This window comes from Sorex araneus, chromosome 1 (genome assembly GCF_027595985.1).
Source record: "Sorex araneus isolate mSorAra2 chromosome 1, mSorAra2.pri, whole genome shotgun sequence".
Classification (NCBI taxonomy): Eukaryota; Metazoa; Chordata; class Mammalia; order Eulipotyphla; family Soricidae; genus Sorex; species Sorex araneus.
Window position 1 is genome coordinate 248,626,593 of NC_073302.1, and position 23,981 is coordinate 248,650,573.

Consider the following 23,981-nt stretch of genomic DNA (forward strand, 5'->3'; position numbering starts at 1 on the left):
TTCAGGAAATGTCTCGTCTTATCTGCAAGAAAAAGTAAACAAGGGAAAATAAGGGACGCCTGTATCACTTATATTGCTTCATATTAAAGATTTTTATTATAGTACACTATAGCTCAAACTTAGGAAATGTCTGGAAGATGAACTATTATTGGGGCTAGTTTTCCTAGTTTTTGTATTATTTTCTTCACCACCACGTTTATCTAGATTCTGCTACACTGACAGATGTTTGGTGCCTATAAATGATCAAAGAGTGAGCATATATAATGTCTTAAAATCAAATACCTCACTCTGCTAAGAGTCAGCTTATGAATCACTATAAAGCTATCTGGAAAAATTTTCCGGCAACACTTATTGATCATAACCTTTATCTTACCTGCAAATGCAAGAGTTGCGACACCCAGTCCGACAGCTATCAAACTTCTTGCCTGTGAAAGAAAACACTATTATCAACCACAAAGTTACATACTGAGTTTTCAAAGGAGATCATTCTTAAATCGTGAACGTAATTATATTAAATGCTACAATTTTTTCAAGCTCTGCTGTGAGTCAAACCTTAAAAAACCTGTAATGTCTATGGTATTATATTAGCTACACACCAGTAACTTAATTCTCAGTGAAGATAATTCTACATTTTAATTTTATTTCCATATATTTCAATTCATTCTAACCGAGAACATTTTTACATTGCCTCCTGCTAAAATGTTTTCTATCAACTGTTCTTAATAGTGAAATGAATGTATTTATCTTCTAGAAAGATAAAAGGCACAGATTTCTTCCTCTAATACACTGGAGATTTTTAATGGCATCTGCTGTATTTAAAAACATAAAACATTAAATGCATGTTTAGTAAACAAGTCAAACATCAAAAAATTAGTAATAACATCACATTTAAAAGCTAGTTTATGTAGATCTTTCTAAAATAAGGTAAACATTAAAGGGGCTGAACAAGTCCGCTTTCCCACCAGCAGTGAAGAAGAGTCCCTTTCTCCCCACATCCAAGCCAACACCGGTTGCTTTTGTTTTTCTGGACATGGGCCAGTCTCTGTGGTGTGAGATGGTATCTCATTGTTGTTTTGATCTGCATCTCCCTGATGATTAGTGATGTTGAGCATTTTCTCATGTGCCTCTCAGCCATTTGGATTTCTTCTTTGGGGAAGTTTCTGTTCATTTCATCACCGCATTTTTTGATCAGGTCGGCAGTTTTCTTTTTTTTTTAATTAATTAATTAATTATTTTTTTTTTTAGTGAGTCATGGTGAGGGTACAGTTACAGATTCACACCTTTTCGTGCTTGTTTTTCCTTCATGCAATGTTTGAGAGATCATCCCTCCACCAGTGTCCATTCTCCACCACCAATGAACCCAGTATCCCTCCCACCCCCCATCCCATACTCCCCACCCCACCCCACCTCTGTGGCAGGGCATTCCAATTTGTTCTCTCTCTCCTTTTGGGTGTTGTAGTTTGCAACAGGGGTATTGAGTGACCATCGTGTTCAGTCTCTAGTCTACTTTCAGCACACATCTCCCTCCCCACGCAGGATCTCCAATCACATTTTACTTGGTGTTCCCTTCTCTATCTGGGATGACTTTCCCCCAACATGTGAGGTACGCTTCCAAGCTATGGAGCCAACCTTTTGGCATTACATACTACTATTCTTGGGGTGTAAGTCTCCTACTCTTATTTTATATTCCACAGATGAGTGCAATCGTTCTATGTCTGTCCCTCTCTTTCTGGCTCATTTCACTTAGCATGATACTTTCCATGTTGATCCACTTATATGCAAAGTTCATGACTTCATCTTTTCTAACAGCTGCATAGTATTCCATTGTAGAGATGTACCAAAGTTCCTTTAACCAGTCATCTGTTCTCAGGCACTCGGGTTTTTTCCAGATTCTGGCTATTGTAAACAGTGCCGCGATGAACATATGAGTGCAGATGTCATTTCGACTATACTTTTTTGTTTCTCCAGAACATATTCCCAGGGCTGGAGCAATAGCACAGCGGGTAAGGCGTTTGCCTTGCACGCGGCCGACCCGGGTTCGATTCCCAGCATCCCATATGGTCCCCTGAGCACTGCCAGGAGTAATTCCTGAGTACATGAGCCAGGAGTAACCCCTGTGCATTGCCGGGTGTGACCCCCCCGCCCAAAAAAAAAGCAAAATATATTCCCAGAAGTGGTATGGACGATTCTCAAGAAATTAGAAACTGAGCTCCCATTTGACCCAGCAATACCACTCCTGGGAATATATTTCAGAGAGGCAAAAAGGTATAGTAGAAATGACATTTGCATTTCTATGTTCATTGGAGCACTGTTTACAATAGCCACAATCTGGAAAAAAAACGGAGTGCCCAAAAATAGATGACTACTGCTTAAACAAACTTTGGTACATCTACACAATGGAATACCATGCAGCTGTTAGAAAAGATGAAGTCATGAAATTTGCATATAAATGGATCAACATGGAAAGTATCATGTTGAGTGAAATGAGTCAGAAAGAAAGAGACAGACATAGAAAGATTGCACTCATGTGGAATATAAAGTAGCAGAGAGGTACGAGCTAGCAATGATGCAATTTCTGGCAGAAATTCCTCTAGACTTAGTTACTAAAATACTAAAATACAGAAATCCAAAACCTCGCGACTGCTATTGTGGCCACATGACCTCATATCTCTTCATTCTCAGCAATGGAAAACAAATTATCAACTGCTTCCTTTCCAGCAGGTCCGACTTTGGGGAGGGAAACTCCAAACAATAATAGTGAGTTTTTTGTTGAAATATTGAATGTAATCAAAGTAAAGAGAAACTAAAGTGAAATTTATCAGCTACACAGGTGGGGTGGGGGATTGGAGGGATGGGAGGTATACTGTGATTATTGGTGGTAGAATATGTGCACTGGTAAAGGGATCGGTGTTCAAGCATTGTGTAACTGAGACTTGAGCCTGAAAGTTTTGTAACTTTTCACATGGTGATTCAATAAATAAATAAATAAATAAGGAGAAAAATAAAATAAGGTAAACATTAAAAAATGATTCAGGAATCTAGAGTCTAAACTTATTATTCTGGCTTGCCTATTTTATTGTTTTGTTTTGTTTTCGGGGCTACACACAGCAGTGTGTTTGTGTGTGTGTGGGGGGATGCTTTGGCTCTCTCCTCAGGGCGCGTCCTCAGGGCGCCACACAGGAGTGAATCAGCCTGCTGAGCTCTCTTTCCAGCCCCGGGTTCAATCCTTAGCACTGTGCAGTTATATTTTAAACTGACTCTATACTATATCCTTAATCATGTCGGGAAAAGAAATGAGTCACAACAGAAAAAGTTTACAGACAGTGCCAATATCCACTCTCCATTTCTTCAATAGGATCAGAAAATACTCTGTTCTGTTCTATTTTGGAGGCCTCACCTATTGGTGTCAGTAAGTACCTAACCCCCTGTCCTATCTCTGTGGTCGCAGTGACTCTTGCTTTGAGCCAGCCATGAATTTCCAGGCCTCCCTTAGGAAGGTCTGGCTACATTAACTACGTGTGGGTATAGGATTTGTGCAGACTGTGTGGCTTCTGAGAGTCCTTCAGGTGGCAGAGTTGAATGACCTTGTCCATTCCTCCTCTGGCTGGCTGCACTATAGACATTATACAGGAAGCGGTGAACAAACAGCTCCTGGCTCCTGAACGGCCATCATCCCAAAGGCACACAAACCCATTTTGGAACCCAGCAGCTTTTGGCAGAAATGCATCTCAACTGAGTATTAAACTATGGTGTGTCCCACCCCAGGTGGGGGGGAAAGGTGTTTGTCCCTTTCGCCTATTCTACCTGGCGGCACAGTGGCCACCACCTTTTCACAGCCTATTGAACAGCCTGGTATGAAACTGCATTGATGTAACACGCAGGGCCTCGTGGAATGGGGGGTGGAACCGGCCCTTCTCCCAGCCCCAACGAGGCCCCAAGTTGCCGCCCACGAACCGCTCCTGGCTCCTGAACAGCCATAATCCCAGAAGCATACAAAACAATCTCAGAACCCAGTGGCTTTTGGCAGAAATCCCTCCAGACTTATTACTAAAATATCAGAAATCCAAAATGCTCTTCATAATCAGCAATAGAAAACAAAAAATCTCATGATGCCTTTTCGGCAGGTCTGATTGTTGGGGAAATTCCAAATAATAATGGTGAATCTTTTGTCGAAATATTGAATGTGATCAAAGCGTAGAAAGAATAAGATGGAAATCATCTGCCACATAGGCGGGGGAGGGGTGCAATGAGGGGTATACTGGGGTTCTTGGTGGTGGAGGGTGTGCACTGGTGAGGGGATGGATGTTTGATCAATATATGACCGAGACTTAGACTGGAAAGCTTTGTAACTCTTCTCACAATGATTCAATAAAAATAAATAAATAAAAATATACAGGAAGCAGTGAACTTGGATGGAGAAGGGAACCGATGAGGTGAAAGGAGCCTGCGGCCTGCATACTAGTGCCCTGAACTGCCCTGCCCTATTTACAAGAGCTAAAATAAAATCCCATTCTCCTGAGCCACTCCAGGGTTCAACTCTCAGACACATGCAGCCACATCAAGACTTGATAGCAAACAGAAGTAAGGAGCAGATGACACAGACGCCCAATGATGAAGAAAGTAAATCCATGAGATCCTGCAGTTTGTAAAAAAGTTAAAATAGTTATCACTAAAACAAACAAAACCAGATGTGCTCATTTCACATTAGTGGAAAAGTCCTAAGATGGGGACTGGCACTAAAGGAATGCTAAAGCCAAAACCCCTGCACCCTCAGCAAGTAGATCCAGCCCTAGGGAAGCCAACGTCATGCTCAAGGGAAGCCTAAGGCGATATACAGCCACTGACAGAACTTTGCAAGGAAAAGAAAATTCCAATCCCACCAAAAAGTGGGGAGAAGGAATGAACAGAGACTTTGTCAAAGAAGAAATACAAACGGACAAAAGACACATGAAAAAAATGCTCTATATAGCTGATCATCAGGGAGATGCAAATCAAAACAACAACATATAAACTCACACCACTGAGACCGGCACACAAGAACAACCAGTGCTGGCATGGATGCAGGGAGAAAGGGACTCTTCTTCTTTGTTGGTAGGAATGCCGACTGGTCTGGCCTTTTGGGAAAACAATGCAGGCATTCCTCAAAAAACTGAAAATTGGGCTTCCACATGTCCCAGCAATACCACTTTTGGGAATATAGCCCAGGGGCCCAAAAACACACAGCAGAAATGCAATTGGCACTTCCATGTTCACTGCAGCACTATTCACAATAGCCAGAACCCAGAAACAACCCAAGTGTTGAGAATAGATAGATGTCTGGCTAAAGATCTACGCAATAAAATACTATGCAACTGTTAGGAAAAATGAAGTTATGAAATTCGTTTATTAATAGATGCACATGGCGAGTATCATGCTGAGTGAAATGAGTGCAGAAGGAGAAAGACAGACATAGAAATGACCAGACTAATTTGTGGGATTAAAAAAAAAAAAGAAGGACCCTTTGCGCCTAAAGACTTTGATTCCAGAGATCTAACACATTTGGTCATCCAGCACAGCTTCTTACAGCAATGCACTGGGACTGTGAGCTGGGCTACAACTCCGCGCTACCTGGGATGGATCTTTCCTCTCCACCCTGTCTTTCTGCACTGAAAATGGCGGCGGCAGCAACATCCACATGGCAGGAGCCATCTTCTAAGACTCCTAACACAGAGGTATACGATTTTTACACTTGGGGCTCCTAGGGAACATAAGAAGTGGGTGTAACCGGCACGCCCTCGGCCCAGATAAATCGGGAGCTGCTGAGAGCGAAACGGACCCTCTGTGCCTAAAGACTTTGATTCCAGAGACCTAACACATTTGGGCAGCCAGCACAGCTTCTTACAACAATGCACTGGGATTGTGAGATGGGCTATGCAATTTCTGGCAGAATTTTCCCTGGACTTTATACAGAAATCCAAAACCGTCCGCGCGACTTAACATCTCTTAATTGTCAGCAATGTGAAACGGTTCCTTTTTAGTAGGTCTGACTTGGAGGGGAATTCCAAATAATAACAGTGAGTTTTTTGTTGAAATATTGAAGGTAATCAAAGTAGCAGCCATTTCTCTGGACTGTGAACTAAGCAACAACCCCACGCCGGCCGAGAAGAGGAAATATTCCTCTTTCCCTGTTGTTTCCTATTTTCGGGGAGAAACGCGGCGTGGCGTCCACCATACTATGAGGCGCGGGAAGGGTATGAGGGGAAAAAAAAAAGGAAAAGGAAAAAGGAAAAAAAAATGTTATGTACTTGGAGCAGTGGGGCTACATATCTCCTCATTCTCAGCAATGGAAAACTAATTATCAAATGCTTCCTTGGTAGTAGGGCTGTCTTTCATGGGGGGAAACTCCAACAACAATAGTGAGTGTTGTGTTGAAATATGGAATGTAATCAAGGTAAAGAGAAAATGAAGTGAAATTCATCAGTTATGCAGTTGGGGGTGGAGGGCGGGGGTGGGAGGTATACTGGGGTGTTTGGTGGTGGAATATGGGCACTGGTGAAGGGATGGGTGTTTGAATGAAGAAGAAGAAGAAGAAGAAGAAGAAGAAGAAGAAGAAGAAGAAGAAGAAGAAGAAGAAGAAGAAGAAGAAGAAGAAGAAGAAGAAGGAAGAGGAAGAAGAAGAAGAAGAGGAAGAGGAAGAAGAAGAAGAAGAAGAAGAAGAAGAAGAAGAAGAAGAAGAAGAAGAAGAAGAAGAAGAAGAAGAAGAAGAAGAAGAAGAAGAAGAAGAAGAAAAGAAGAAGAAGAGGAAGAGGAGAAGAAGAAGAGGAAGAGGAGAAGGAGGAGGAGGAGGAGAAGAAGAAGAAGAAGAAGAAGAAGAAGAAGAAGAAGAAGAAGAAGAAGAAGAAGAAGAAGAAGAAGAAGAAAAGAAGAAGAAGAGGAAGAGGAGAAGAAGAAGAGGAAGAGGAGAAGGAGGAGGAGGAGGAGAAAAAAAAGAAAAGAAAAATGTAATATGAGACTAATACCCAAGGACAGCAGAAACAAGGGCTAGGAGGATTGGTCCATGGGTGGAAACTTGCTTCAAGTGCTGGGGGGAGAAGGCAGTGGATAGAGAAGGGATCACTGTAACACAAAAGGAAAAAGTTGGAAATGGTAACTCTGGATAAGACCTGAATGCAGACAGACAGAGACAGAAACAGTGACGGGGCGGGGGGGGGGGGGGCGGGGGAGAGGGAAAGTACCTGCCATGGAGACAGGCTGGAGGACGAGTGGCAGGAGAGAAACTGAAGACACTGGTGGTAGGAAATGTACACAGATGGAGGGCTGAGTATTGGAACACTGTATGACCGAAAACCTATCGTGAACAGTTTTGTAACTCTGTATCTCTGTGATTCAATTAAAGAAAAGAAAAGAAAAGAAAAGAAAAGAAAAGAAAAGAAAAGAAAAGAAAAGAAAAAGAATTGGGACAAGAAACCTAAAAGAAGAAAGGTCAGATCACAAAGGGCAGCTGTAGGAAGGAGCTTCAAAACCAGTTTCCAACAGTTGGAGGCCTGAGGACCAGTGACAGGAAACCACTGCCTGCGTTTCAAGACCCCAGCGACTCTCTTAGGATTCCATAGCTTTCATAGATAAGATGAGGAACGTTTGTGTAGGATTCTTGTCCTTGGCTCCAGGTCTAAACATCTTTCCAGCAGGCAGAAACTCTCAGAAATTAGGCAGAGGAATATCTAGTCTCTGATAGAAGGGGGAAAAGCCTGGAGCTACCGTCCAGAAAAGTAAAATAATCTTCAAGGTTTTTTACAGTTAATTTTACTATTATTTCTGAACAAGACAGGTGAGTGTTGGTCAAATACTGAGTGCTATTTTTGCCATTTTCCAGAGTACATATTTTCTGTTTTCAGTCTTACCTTCTACAGGCTCATAAGGATATTCAAGTCCAACAAAGTTATCAAGCATTTCATATGTGAATTAGATTTCACTTCTTGTAAACTTGTTCTGCTTAAAATTATTTCTTTCTTAACACATTAACTAAAATCTGTTACAGAATGGGAGAAATCATCTGCCATACATAACAATGATAAATGTATATGTAACTTATATATATCATGGTCCTTAGCAATGAGGGGAGGTAGAATGACAGAGCAAGGCAGACAAGTGGAAAATAGATCTGGATGGATAAAGTATTCAATACCTATTTGTTGAATTAAGTTGAATTTTTATTGTTAAAAATAATTTAGTCTTATATATTCTTAGGTTAGTGGAAAAACAAACTAAATACCTTGAAATAAAAATCTTTTTGGAATTGGAGAGGAAACTCTTTGTTTTTTTCCTGTATTCCGAATAACTGAAATTCAAATTCAATCCTCATCTCCCCCTCGTTTATGGTTGGGTACATCCAAGGAAAAAAGGTACAAAATAATACCCTTCTCAAACTTCTGATCCCAAGAGAGGAATTTAAAAATTTCTGCCCATCACATGCATCTTGATACTGCAATTGTCAAGGAAAAGCCACCACAGTGACATACTACGCAGAACCATGCTTTACTGACAAAGAAAAGAAGGATGAGCTCCAACTGTGTTCATTATCAGACCCTTATGGTTAGTGGATGCCTTCAGTTGCAATCAACAAAGGCTGTGAGCATCTTTCTTATGCTGCAGCAGAAAAAAATATTCTCCCTCTCTACATCCCACCTAAGAGTCTGAAATGCTGAGAGCTGGGGTGACTGATTGATTATACTCTTCAGCAGTCAAAGGAAAGCTTTCAGGTCTAAAACAAGGGGTCTCACATGGAAGACCCAGGCAAGCAGTGGGGAGAAGGGAAGGTTCCTCATTTTGAAGCAGTTTCCCTAACTCCAGGTCTGTGCTTAAGTGGCCAAGTGAAGAAGAGGACTGTAGGATCGGGATTTTTCCCAATAGGAAGCATCAGCCTAAAAGCAGAGTGGAAAGAGATAGGAATAACAGTACAATTTATTCCTACTGTGGTTCCGTTTTAGCCGCAGCTCCTCTTCCGTGCCTATGCCTCCCTCGCACTAGGTTCTGGGATCTAATTTTCATCCACTCGCCCCTCTGTCTGGATGGCTTAGCAGGAGAGCACTTGCCTCGCATACATGTGTGGGGTGGGTGTCGGGAAGAGAAAGAGAGAGAAGTCAGGGGTCGGGGATCGTCAGCACAAGAGCACCTATCCGGGACACTGCCCTGCAAGTGATGCGTGCAATCCAGGAGCCATGGCCACAATCAAGTGTGTGATTTCTGGTGCACTGCAGTCAAGAGTGTGTGAGCACCTTCACCACACCTACGTGTGGAACCGGTATACGCACTGCACCAGCAAACTATCAAGGGTGTGACTCGCTGTAACCATCGAAAGCAAAGGAAAACCAAGAGACACGGCCTGGAATAAGCAAAAGTCGCGTGCCACACCCTGACTATGGAGGACCATGAACACTGTGTGCCTACAGCGCTTACACTGATCTCCCAGAGATCTGCACTTCACCACACTTATTGCATGAAATTAGAGTCTAATTTTCTGCCTCTATTACCTTTTCTAAGTAGCTAACTAAAGACTTCTAAAAACAAACATAAATGTCTCATGTATCTCATACAGCCAGATGTGGTACTATGAAATAATAAAGGTCTTTCTCATTAAGTTCTCCATAGTAATAGTACGATTGTTAAGAGATTAACCTTATTCCAAAGTAAGAATATTTTTTAAAATTCTTTTCAGACACAAACTTATAAAGCCCTAAAACTGTAGCTTGCCCCTGCTCTCCACACATGTTAAAAACCCAATGAAGACAAAGTAACTAATTGAAGATATAGAAAATAGAAGTACAGGATTTTATTTAGAGATTAAGAAGTTCACACAGAAATCTTGACCATATCTTTATCTGACCTCAATTTTCACAAGTAAAATAACCTCTAAAACCTACTGGAGCTTTTAAAAAGCCCATGGTTCGTTTGGCATAACTGTGTAAATATCAGAGAATTTCATCAACATCTTCTCTTCTCTACTACTGTTGAAAGCAATTTTAAATATACTTTATCACCTCATCACCATGCTATTTCACATTTAAACTTCAATATGGTATCCTCAGGCTAAGAGGACCCATTTTATTTCTATTATATATGCTCCACCATGTATGATCCAGTGGCAAGCACAAAGGTAAGACTTCAATTTGTATTTTGAATGTTTTTTAAACAATGATACTTTAAAACTAAATTGCCAGTAACAAAATGACATGAAAAGGCCATTTTAAAGCAAAATAGTGGATCAGGTATAGTGTTAATACCACAAATACAGTCATTTTCTACCAACTGGGTAATAATCAGGTTAAATGTCTAAAATTGGTGGTATAGCTAGATAGACATCATGGTACATTGATGACTTCAATGATGCTAGAGAGCTGTTACTATTTCATTGACTTAGGAAATTTATAATGTATGCTAAAAGAAGGAAAACAAGTAACATGACTTAAAAAGAAAGGTCTGCATTTATCTGTATGCTGGCCTGAACCAAAAGTGTCACTAGTATATATGTATGTAGCAAACAGTTGATATCAAATATGAATTGTTTTTCCCCTTTGAATATTCACAAGGCTACCTTAGGTAACTTTCAGTTTTGGTACATTTTCTTTGAAGATTCATACATATATGGGTTTGAAATGCAGCTAACATTTTGTAGACCTGCAAAAGATCTAAATTAACTCTTGGATACATCTGTTTTTGGCCATATAAAATTAGACCAGAACATACTTACAACAAACTGATCTTTCTGTGCATTTCTACTTAAAAAGTAGATCAGCTTGAGTAAATTTACTTAAAAAGTAGCTGTCACTGTCACTGTCATCCCCTTGCTCACCGATTTGTTTGAGCGGGCACCAGTAACATCTCTCATTGAGAGACTTATTGTTACTGTTTTTAGATAACTTACAAATCACTTAAAAAATTTCCTAAAAACCCAGGTGGCCACACATTTGTGTGGCTGCTCTGCTGCTGATCGACCACGATCCGAAGGCCAGCTAGACTATTTTTGGTACCAGCAACTGCTTCCAGCAATGTCTCTAGACTGTGAACTAAGCCATAGCCCCATGCTGGCCGAGGAGGATAAAGATCTTTCTCAGATTTTTTTCCCTTTTCAGGGAAAAGCGGCATGGCATCCACCTTATTATGAGGACCATTAAGCAGGTACGAACGTGGTGGCGCAGGAAGAGAAAAAAAAAAAAGGTTTGAATTAGAAACAGCGGGACGCATGGGCAATCTCGGGCTGGGGCGATACGGGTACGAGCTCCACGGAGATGCGACCTGGGTGGCCACACGTTTATGCGGCCGCTCTGCTGCTGATCGACCACAATCCGGAGGCCACCTAGACTACTTTTGGTACCAGCAACTGCATTCCGGCAAAGTCTCTAGACTGTGAACTAAGCCATAGCCCCATGCTGCCCCAGGAAGGGAAATGATGCAACTTCTAACGTAAATCTCCCTGGACTTAATTAGTAAAATACTAAAATCCAGAAATCCTAAACCGCGCGGCCACGATAGCCGGACTTCATATCTCTTCATTCTCAGCAATGTTAAACTAATTATCAAATGCTTCCTTGTCAGCAGAGATGTTTTTTGGGAGGAAACTCCAACAAATAGTGAATTTTGTGTTGAAATATGGAATGTAATCAAGGTAAAGAGAAAATGTAGTGAAATTTATCAGTTACACAGGCGGGGGTAGGGAGCAGGTGGTAGGAGGTATACCGGGGTTTTTGGTGGTGGAATATGGGCACTGGTGAAGGGACGGGTGTTCCAGCATTGTATAACTGAGACATAAGCCTGAAAACTTTGTAACTTTCCACATGGTGATTTAATAAAATAAAATTTTTTTAAAAAATTCCTAAAAAATAATTTTATAACTTGTTATATACATTAAAAATTACATGCAAATATTAAATATTATATAACATATAAATATAAATTTTATTTATAGTAATCATTATAAAATTTAAAATTAAAATACATAATTATAATTTATATTTTAACTTATAAAATTTAAAATAATTTTGCAATAATGTGTGGGAATGGGCATATATAAAGAAAATTGAAAAGACTTCATTTACATAAAATTTGTCACTTTTTTCCAAAAAAATAAAAATCTCAAACTGGGGGATGAAAAAATAGCACTGTGTGTAGGGTGTTTCTTTGTGTGCATATGGACAACTTGGGTTCAACCCCCAGCACCCAATATGATTAATTGAGCATAGACAGGAGTGACCCCCAAACACTGCCAGATATGGCCCCAAAATCGAAAACTAAAACAAACTTATTATGGTTCCTATGGAAAATGAGGATGACATGAATGTACAGAACAAATCTATGTGATGAACAATGATTTAATTTCTAGGACTTCATGAAACTTTACAATTGTCAAAAATGTCAAAAAGCCTATTTTTCACTGTATTCCCTGTGACAGTACATAATACATGAATAATAACTTAAAAAATTGAGACTCAGCAGTGAATCCCGGAAGACAGCAGCTCACAGGAGATTTCTCCAGACCCGGTGCAGAGCCAATTTCACCAGGGCACCTCAGATGGAGCGGGTGTCCTCTCTCCGCCCACTCCAGATGAACCCCTGTGGCCACAAACTTCCAGAAGAAAAACCCAGGTATGCAGGACTACAGACTGAACATTCCAGGCCACGTGGTGGCAGCAGGGACAGATTGTCCCTTCCATCTCCGCCCACCCCTCCGGGGGTCCAGGCTGTCAAGCCCAAAAACTGCCTCCAAGCACCACGTAAGCAAGTCACAGTCCTTGATCCAGAGACTCACAAAGGAATTTCGGAATAGATTAGCTCACTATGGAGATCTGCAGACGCAATTCATTTACAATTTTGGAATTTCAGGAGTGTGCAGCCATCGACCTCTCATGATATTCATAATAAGCAATCACTTGTATCACTTGTCATCCTGCTGATCTTCGATTTGCTCAAGCGGGTGCCAGTAATGTCTCCATTTGTCCCTGCCACGTGCTAGTGTAGCCCAGTGATATCTGCTTGCTCCAGGAACAAGAGCCTCAAACCATTCATTCAGATTTTTTTTTTCTTTTCTCGAGTCACACCTGCAATGCACAGGGGTTACTCCTGTTTCTGCACTCAGGAATTACTCCTGATGGTGCTCAGAGGACCATATGGGACCATATGGCCAACCCGGGTTGGCCACGTGCAAAGCAAACGCCCTACCCTCTGTGCTATCACTCCAGCCCCATCGTTCAGGGTTTTGATGAAGTGTGACTATCTCATAGGTGGTTGGCACACAGTCTTTTGATGTCCCGTGGAATCCAGTAGGTAACAGCTCTAGTCTAGCGGTAGTCTCTAAAACACATTACATGTCCGGCCCATCTGATTTTCAACGCCTTGGCAAACAAGACAGTGTTCCTGAATCTTGATCGTCGACAGAGAGATTCCTTCTCTCACTTGAATGAAACGTGATAGTCCAAGCATAGCTCTTTTGATTCCTCTTAGGGATACCCGAATAGTGTTCTCATCCTGCTTTTGTAGAGCCCAGGTTTCTGAGGCGTATGTTAGTGCAGGAAGAACGGTGGAATCAAAAAGATGTGCCCGGAGCTGGAGGTTCTTCGGCCTCTTCATTACTTCTTCGATGCTCTTGAAGGTGGTCCACGCTGCTCTCTTCCTCCTGCGCAGTTCTGGAGCCAAGTCGTTCCTCATGTTGAGTTCTCAACCCAGGTACACACAGCTGCTGCATTAGAAAATGTTCGTTCTGTTCAGAGCAAATGGAACGTCAGGGACTAGTTCGTTTTTCATGAACATTGTCTTGGTGAGATTCAGCTGCAGTTCGACCTCTCCACACTCACCGTCGAAATCAGCCAGCATTTGTGCTGCTTGGCTAATGCTTGGTGTTAGTAGAATGATATCATCAGTGAAGCGGAGGTGGTGTAGTTGCCGACTGTCTATCTTCACTCCCATTCCTTCCCGTTCCAGTCCTCGCATGACATTCTCGAGGGTGGCACTTAAGAGTTTCGGTGAAATGGTATCACCCTGCCAAACCCCTCTCTTTACATCAATGATCACTTCCTTGTAGAATGGTGAGATCCTGGTGGTGAATATAATAGTACAGCTCAAGGAGGATCATGATGTACTGAGTTTGAACGCCCTGTTTGGCTAGAGCTTCAATGACCGCTTTAGTCTCAACAGAATCGAAGGCCTTCTTTAAATCGATGAACGCTAGACAGAGCGGCATCTTGAACTCTCGCGAAACTTCAATGAGTTTGGTCACTGTGTGGTCGATGGTGCTGATTCCTTTTCGGAACCCAGCTTGCTCGCATGGTTTTCCTTCATCTAGTGTTCTGCCTATTCTATTCAGGATGACTCGAGCAAACAACTTGTAGACGATGGACAACAGGCAGATTGGGCAATTTCTAACTTGCGCAGAAAACGAGATGAGATGAGATTGGCATGGCTTTATTCGTTGTTTGGGTTTTTTCCTTTTTTTTTTTTTCTTTTCATGGGCGATAGTTGCCCATGTCGTGGATAATAACAAGCAATACAAAATAAATTATCTGGCATCTGCCTGTGGCAAGCAGACTTGAATGGTGGTGGGAATGGTGTTCAAATACTGAATGTAATCAATTAATGTGAACAACCTTATGAAAATAAAATTTTTAAGTTAAAAAAAATTTGACTTTGGGATGTAGCTCAGAAGTACAATACATGACTTGCTTCATGGTCAATCCCTGTGCTACCAAACAAATTTCTTTAGTTTCAGGACTATGGACAATGGTGCTATAGAAAAACCAACAAGTAGCCAAATTTCCGTGAAACTGCTATCAAAATGGTTAGTGCATTATCAGTGGGAATCTTTTACTGGGCTAAGTCTAGCTAAAGTAAAGCCTATGTCCACACTAAGTAGCATTATTACAAAATTAACTCAATTTTTATAAGAAACAATTTTTGAAAAACCTCCCAGCAGTGTCTGTATTCTGGGCCTTCTATTCTTCTTGAACCCCCATAATTTTCATCCTTAACTGATATCCCTTGCCACTCTATTCTATTCCATTCTATTTTTCTATTCTATTCTATTCCTCTATTCTAAACCTTTACCTTTTTTGATATGCTAAACACAGTAACAACAAGTCTTACAATGGAAACGTTACTGGTGCCCGCTCGAACAAATCGATGAACAATAGGTAGACAGTGCTACAGTGCTACTTTTTTTGCTCAAGTTTTGATCTTTCTCAGTCATGCCGTGTGCATGAAATTCCTCACAATGAAGGTTACACTGCCAAGGTTAGCCTATGGACTTCAAAGACTAATTCCAACTCAATACTTAAAAGTTGCAACTCTAAATTGACCTTCTTGTGACCATTTCCTCATTTATAAAAGAAAGAATGTGAACATATATCTCATAGGATGCTAATAAATACTAATGAAATAAAGTTATAACAAGCTAACAGCTTACTGAGAAAACATGGCAAAAGCTCAGTCTTTTCTTCACTCACACATCTTTACTCTCTCCTTTTCTATTCTTTTCTGCTCATCCTCCCTAAAAAATTAACTGATTCCCAAATAACTACATGATCATCTACAAATGGAACTTTCCCTTTCACTCCCTTATTCAAGTAACACTCTCCAGTACCCATTAGCAGATTTCTATATGATACTTATTTAATAAATGGTAACCTCTGTACTTCAAATCTCTTTAACATGTGAGCTTCTACAATCAGAAGAAAGTGCTTCTCTCTCTGAATTTCTACAATTTTGCAAAGTAACTGGTACACATATCTTTTCAGAAGTTTGTATAATGTGATGGAAATCATCTTTAAAGGATTTCCTACCATTTAGAGTCCTTGTTGCACGTGTTATTTTGTGTACTGTGTTATACACAGTTGTTATACACAGAAGCTGTTATTTGAAATGGCAAATTTAATGGGGGATGGAATTCAAACTAAATTAAGAAACTATCGAAAGACCAGAGAGAAATCTGAGGAGTCAGGAACAACACTTGTGTTTGTTCCCCAGCAAGGCATGACTTTCCAAGCACCAGGTACCACCCTGGCAACCCCGAGTGCTGCTGGTCATGTCAAAACCAAGCAGCATCACTCTGTGGGGCCCTGGTACTGAATTGCCTTGCTTAGCTGGTCAAGTTCTGCCAGAAGTGTCCTAGGAGGTCCCTGAGCGATGCATCCCCTCCAAGAGAACTAATATACGATCGTACCTTAAAATACTCTGAACCAAGTAAATACACTCAAAAGTCTCAGAGAAGAAAATGACGAAGAAAGGGCCTCATATCAGGTAAAATGTATTACAACAATAAAACAAAGATAAACCATAGGTCCATTTGGGAGAACATCAAGGAATAAGTGACTTGTTGATCTAAAATTTTAAAAATTCCCAAAGATTTAGAGAATTTATCAAGTTGCCATTTGAAGGCTATCTCTCATCTCTAACTGGTCAGCTGGTTTCAAGAGACACAGAATGCATGCCTACTATGTGCCAGTCAGAGACCTAAATCCTTGGGCTATCTCAAAGGATAACCCAATCCTTGAGAAGTGACAATTTAGCATAAGAGTCCAGCAAGAAGCAATATAAAAATAAAAATGCACAGTGTTAAAATAATAAAAACACACCATGTGGAAAAAAGGCAAGTAAAGAAAATATGTGTATATGCACATTGAGACTGGCATTTTTACAGTGATCTGAGAAGCTTCATTAAAAGGAGACTTCTAGATAAAAAGAAATATGAAGCTTTGTCAATAGCTAAAAAAAAAAAAAAAACTTCATGCAGGCAAAAGGAACATGCAGGCCTTGGAGTATGCCAGGTGTGTTTGAACACCCAGAGGTCAGTATCCAAGGAGCAAAGAGTGAGAAGGGAGGAATGAAGAAGGAGGCAATGAGAGGAGAGGTAACATGAGCAGCAGATCTTGTGGGGCCACAGGGATGATATCAGGACTTTTGCATTTTCCTGAGTGATATGAAACATGATTGTTTTGAACAGAGGCCTAAAATAAGTCTAAAATGATCCCCAGTTGTCATGTTGAGACATGTCAAAACCAGAGGCATGAAGATGAGTTAGGAGTCTATTAAAATTCAAGAAAGAGATAATAATAGCTTGGATCCATGATTAGTGGTAGAGATTGGAAAAAGCAGCCAGATTCTGGATATTTTCTAAAGATACAGTTTAAAAGACTTGATGAGAGAGGATATAATCATTAGAGAAACAGAAGAATCACTGTCAACCAGTGGACATAAGTGAATCAAGAAAATGTGGAGTAGTTCCACCCCCTCCCCCCAACACCAAACAGAAAAATGCTATATAATTTTACTTATAAGTGAAATCTAAAAAAACTGAAGCCATAGAATCAAAGATCAAAATGGTGTTGCCTGGGGCCAAGAGGTAGAAGGACTAAGGTAATTTTGGTCAATTATAAGTTTTAGTGTTTATGTTGCCAAAGAGAGCATAAGAAAAATAAATTTTAATATTTGGCCTTTTCTAAAAGAATAGATCTTAAGTGATCTCATCACACAGACACTAAATCGCTCTCTTTTCACAACACACACACACACACACACACACACACAGAGGTGATAAGGTTAATTAGCTTGACTGTTGTAATAATTTCATGATGCATATAAAATTCATGCTGTACTCTTTAAATATAAACAAATTTTACTTGCCAATTAAAAATCTTAAAGCTGGAGCAGATGTCAAGGTTATTGGCTTAAACATCTGGAAGAATGGAGCTGCCTTTTGCTGAAAAAGAACCGGGGCATGTAGAAGGGGTTGTCAGAAGTTCTCCATCCAAGTTTTTTTTCTAAAACATTCCACGATAAGCTTGATAATTAAGTTTCAGTGAAACAGTAGGTGAACTGCTAATAACTGGATGGAAAGGGTTCTTACCCACGAATAGAAAAAAAGAATGAACAGATTGTCTCAAAGAACATTCTTGGTTATCTTGCAGTGACAATTCTCAAGGGTTAATCACAAGCAAATCACTTTCTGCTGAACTCAGTGTTTCATGCCGCCTTATTATTTGGTTCACTTTCTACAAAGAAAGCTCTTTGAATTTAAACAACAGCAAGTGAAAGAGAGAAAAAAAAAAAGAATGGAAACAAGAAAGACTTCTGGCAAATCAGCAGAATTTAGAAGCTGTATTGCACAAGCAGAACAAAAGGAGGAGGGGAGGGCAATTTATTTTGAAGAAAAAGTGTCAGAAATCACAAAATGACATTAGGAAGAGCATTTTCATAATTATCTTTCCAAAATTCTTCAAGCTGACAGGAATTTCACAGATTTTCATATCTAAATTGGATCAAACCACATTAATCTACCTGGGCCCTACTGCCACAGTCCCACTGCCAAAAACAGCCACACTGAGCTTCTCTCAGAGCACTAACTCTCCTGGAAAACTTCAATTAGGCAAAAAAGCAAAAGCAACTACATCTATATTTGTCTCACTTTAAAGTCAATGCATTTTAAACTGCAGGTGAGAAGGACTAGAAAACAAAGGGACAAAATTAAAACAAAGCACAATAAAGCAAAATTCAACAACTGACAAATAAAATTCTTAGAATAAGGGCAAATGAGGACATCTCCATTCTCCAACAGATTTTTTTTTTATCCTAATTTAAATCCTTGCTGTATCTAATGGTATGTTAAAACTAATCAAGTTCTGTCCAAAAGTTTCAGCCCTGCAGGCCTACTGACAAATTTTAGACTTGACAGCATATAACACCACATCACGAATGTCAATTCCTCGAAATAAATAATAGATAAGTGCAAGCATGGCGTACAATAAAATAGATACATAACAGATAAATACAGCTTGGTGCTTGTTCTTTAGAAAGTAATCATTTTCTGACATTTCTAGACCAGAAAACAATACTCTCAGGCATATTAACCTTGAGTCATTCATTATTCATTAGTTAAACATTTTTTTTAACAATTAATCTGGCACTTCCTACAGGCTAAGAACTTCCCTAGAGGTAGAGCTTCAGTAAAATGACTTCACAAATTACATTCTGAGTTACATTCCCCAAACAAAATATACATCCTCTAGAACTTACATTTGCTTTTATTATTTTATTTTTCAATAAATAAATCCTCTTTTACAACGTATTCTATTTTTTAGCTAGAAACATTTCTTGGGATAATAAATCTTTGGTAATATTAATTGCTGGACTGCATTTGCCTTGTACGCAGTCAACGTGGGTTCGATTCCTCCATCCCTCACATAGAGCCGGGCAAGCTACTGAGAGTACCCCACCCCCACAGCAGAGCCTGGGAAGCTACCTGTGGCATATTGGATATGCCAAAAACAGTAACAACAAGTCTCACAATGGAGGCGTTACTGGTACCCACTTGAGCAAATGGATGAACAATGGGATGACAGTGCTACAGTGCTGCTAATATTAATTGCCAATTATACTAAAAAAATTGACACAAAAGGTACTTCCATTCTTAAACCCAGATTTTAAGTAAGATGGTGACACAGATAAAATTTAAGCCAAGGTCCAAGGTGAATTTCCCCTTCTTGTGGTACATTCAGGTGGCCACCCTATTGCCAAGACACTGGAGTTAAGACTCATCCATAGCTTTGGGGCTGGAGAGATAGTACAGCAGGAAAGGCACTTGCCTGGAGGGCAGCAGACCTGGGGTTTGATCCCCAGCATCCCACGTAGTTCCCTGAGCACTGAGTACAGAGCTAGGACTAATCCCTGAACATTGTCAGGTATGGCCCCAAAACCAAAAAAAAAAAAAAAGAAAAAAAAAGAAAAAAGGACTCATAGCTTTATATAATTACAATCAGATAATTCTTAATGTACTGAGAATAATCTAGTAGCTTCGAAAACTGTGGGCTGTGACCCCACACAGCATCTTATAACTAAGGGGAGGTGTGGGGATTGGGGTTTCGGGGATACAGAATTTTTTTTAAGTAAATGTATGATTTATTATTAGTAAATGTTTGATTTGTACACCCATTTATTTTCCTAGAGCTGCACAATAATTTCTTGGGCAAAAAGGGTCTTGAGTAGAGAAAGCTGAAGAAGCCCTGATCGAGAGCACAGAATTTGTTAGGCTTAGCACTACCGTTCAGCTAAAGATGGGACAATCCAGAACACGGATGCACTAACTAAAAATTTTTTAAAGTGTATAAACGTATAATATAGTCATTGGAATTTTCACAAAAATTATAGAAAGCCTTTTGTTTAACACAAGGTTTAACTTGATAGGGGAAAATTCCAGTTTTTAGATCTTAGTTTAGTAACTCGGGCAAAGTAAGTAGTAGAACAGACAGAACAGAAGAGAGGCTGAAAGATCATTTTTAAAGATATTTAACAGTGTCTGTCAACTAGAAACTTGTTCCTTCTCTTCAGTTTTCCCCAAGAGCTGAAGTACCCTCCCTGGCCAATGGTACTCTCTCATACAAGCTCTCCCTTCTTTGAAGCTGCTGACTCTGAATATGAGGGAGCTCGGACCCCTGAGCTACAGCCCCTCCAGACTCAGTGGGTCTGTTTAGGGCCTGGGCCTGCCATTTCCTTCCGGGGTATAGAGGTTTATAAAACAGGTGGACATATCAAATACTTACTGATGATAAATCATAAGAAAATTCCTTTCAAAATAAATTTTAATACTTTTCATAATCCTCACATTCAGTTATACAACCCCATGAGAGTCACAAGCCATAGTTATAAGTTAGGATTCAGAGAATGTTAAATGCAGACTAGATCAGTTAATAACCTGAAGAATAATTTAAACACAGACTAGATCAGAAAACTGGTCAAATGTAAACTCCTCTTCTATCTATTTAACAGAATGTAAATGTCTCAAAATAATAACCTGGGGCTGGAGCAATAGAACAGCAGGTAGGTGTTTGCCTTGTGCGCAGATGACCTGGGTTCGATTTCCAGCATCCCATATTGTCCCCCAAGCACTGCCAGGAGTGATTCCTGAGTGCAGAGCCAGAACTAATCCCTGAGCATCGCCAGGTGTGACCCAAAAAGCAAAAAAGAAAAAAAAAATTAAAATAACAACCTTAAGTGGGCAGGCCAAACAGTGGCAAGAATATCAAAGTAAAACTCCAAGAGAAAACTAAGGCAAATGATACTAGAGCAATACCTCAGCACTGGGAAAACACTTCCTGGCTACAGTAGCCCTGTATCCTTCCATTGTATGTATTTTCGAAGTTAGATGTGACAAATACCTGGGATATTTATGATATTTTTTCTCTGACTTGAAATTTCAGCTCAATCTGCTCTCAAAAACTTTGGGGCCAGAGAGGCAGAGTACAGCACTGTAGCACTGTCATCCCGTTGTTCATAGATTTGCTTGAGCGGGCACTAGCAACGTCTCCATTGTGAGACTTCTTGTTATTGTTTTTGGCAAACCGAACAGTTTGCCAGGCTCTGCCATGAGGGTGGATACTCTCGAGAGGGACGGAGAAACTGAAACCCCGGTCGGCCGCATGCAAGGCAAACGCCCTACCCAATGTGTTATCACTCCAGTGGAAAAGGTATTTATTTGCCTTGCACATGGCTTACCTGGGTTCAATCTCTGGTAGCACAAACAGTGCTGTGAACACTGCCAGGACTGACCCCTGAGAACAAAGCCAGGAGTAATCCCTGAGCACTGCCAGGTGTGACAAAAAATAAAAACAAACAAATAAGTTTCCAGGAACTACAATGTTCATGAGATCTGGGAGTCAGTTTCTTCTGTGTGGACAGTGGGGCCCACACCCAGTACTCAGGGAGCCAGAGAGGAAACGGGGAGAGTATAATAGAACTGGGGTCTCCAGCCCTCTGAGTCACCTCCCAGGCTCAGGAGTTGTTTTCTCTCACTTGTTCATCACTGCTATTTGGCCCTAAACATACCTCTTTCAAATTCACAGAGTAACTTTAATTAGATTTTTCTTAACCCAATGGGTACCCTTTATCATATTATTGTTCTGTTGACTTTTGCTGAAATACCTTCTAGTCCAACAATTTACTGAATAAAGAGTTCTAAACTCCTTTGGGCCAGAGAAAAAGCTAAATATGCCGGAGAGTATGCTTTGCATGCCAGCGACCCAGTTTCCCAAACACCACACAGTGATGAAGCAGCGGGGCCAGAGCACGGAGCCAGATACACATACATACGTAAAATATAAACTATTTCAACCTATCTTCGAAAACAGCCTTTCCTAGTCTCTTCCTTACACATAATTCAGTCACACACTTCTCCCGTTGATTCATTTACTTGCTATCTTTTTTCTGGAAATTTTCCATTTCTAAGTAAATGTTTTGAAAAATGCAAAGAGAAGTAAAAACAATCTAGGAAAGAGATACGATTCTTTTATAAAAATATTTTATCAATAAAAGGTATTTATATTTTATATAAAATTGTTTACATTTCTGACTGCAATAGATGTGTCAGAGTTAGAAAGCTAAAAGAAATAATAGACCACCAGTAAGCCAAGACCCACACTTTTGGGAAGAAAAATATGAGATCCTAAAAAGCCACATGTATCACCAAGTTGTGAAGTTGACTATCAGAGTCTGTACTATCACCATACAATATCCTAATCCTAATGCCCAGAACTCAAAGCAATGGCTCCAATTACTCCCACACACTTTAATAGATTATGAAAATTATTCAATGTCTTTCTACTATGAGCTTATACATAATGAAACATCTCTAATTTGACTCTCTAGTCACAAAACCTTATAAACTTAGTAGTTACAAGGCTTGTGACTCTTTAGTAGTACAACTTAGTAGGAGGACCTAAGAAATGTACTCAGTAGCTTTTAAAACTACAAAGATTTTGTAATCTTTAATTATTAATATGTAACAATTAACAGAACTAGTAAATAACATTTGATACTGTCAAATGGACTGGAACAGTAGCACAGTGGGTAGGGCATTTGCCTTGCCCTCTCAGAGAGCCCAGCAAGCTACAGAGAGTATCTCGCCCGCACAGCAGAGCCTGGCAAGCTACCCATGGCATATTCGATATATCAAAAACAGTAACAAGTCTCACAATGGAGACCTTACTGGTGCCCGCTCAAGCACCAGTATCTCTGTATCACGGGATGACAGTAATACAGAGATACACAATGGGATGCAATGCAGCTGTTAGGAGAGATGAAATTACAAAATTTGCTTATAAATGGATAGACATGTGAGATTAAAAAATTAAAAGAATTATCTGAAAGATTTCAAAAATTAACATCAAACCCACAACTACATGCCATATCTTGGAGTTGGGTTTCCTCAATTTTTGGTAATTAAACCATCGAGCAAAAATGTGTTACAGTAAAAGAGTCAAAACTTTTAGCTAAACTTAATTTGGGGTTGCCTGCACCCCAACCTATGGTGCATAATCAGAACTCTTTTCTCTTAAGTTGGCTCTCCTCTATCACATTTTCTAAACAGTACTATTTTGCTTTAAAAAGAAAAAAGCCAAGACTTTTAGAGGTTAAAATTGGTTTTGTTATCCAAGTCCCAAAGCTTACTATCTATGTGACCCTGAAAGAACTAATTAATCTCTACATTACTCAGTTTTCTTATATGTAAAATGTTGAAAAGATTTATTAAGATTATCATGAGATAAACATAGTGCCGTATGCACAGCAGTCACTAAATGCTAGTTCACTTGCTCAAACATTTGCTTGTGCAAATATGAACTGGAGGGGCAGGAGCAATAGAACAGTGATACTTGTATTCCTCGCAGCTGCCCTGGGTTCTATTCCCAAGACTCCATATCGGCCCTCAACCCACCAGGACTGATCCCTGAGCACAGAGCCAGGAGTAACCCCTGAGCACTGCCAAGCATGGCCCTTAAACCAAAACCAAAAAAGAACTCAAGACATTCATGAATGTCATTAATTTGTAGTTAATTTATAAATGGGCTGGAGCCATAGCACAGCCATAGGGCGTTCGCAGCCGACCCATGTTCGATTCCTCCGCCCCTTTCGGAGAGCCTGGCAAGCTACTGAGAGTATCGCGCCCGAACGGCAGAGCCTGGCAAGCTACCTGT

At 40.2% G+C, this 23,981-nt stretch overlaps 1 protein-coding gene across 1 annotated transcript in view; it reads right to left on the minus strand.

Annotated features, from left to right (window-relative positions):
* The window catches only part of DNAJC15 (DnaJ heat shock protein family (Hsp40) member C15), a 66,778-nt gene that overhangs the window by 38,212 nt on the left and 4,585 nt on the right, over positions 1–23,981 (minus strand). The window contains exon 2 of the mRNA XM_004604589.2: positions 374–425. Within this exon, the coding sequence (XP_004604646.1) occupies positions 374–425 (52 nt within the window). The remainder of the gene's footprint in view (positions 1–373; positions 426–23,981) is intronic.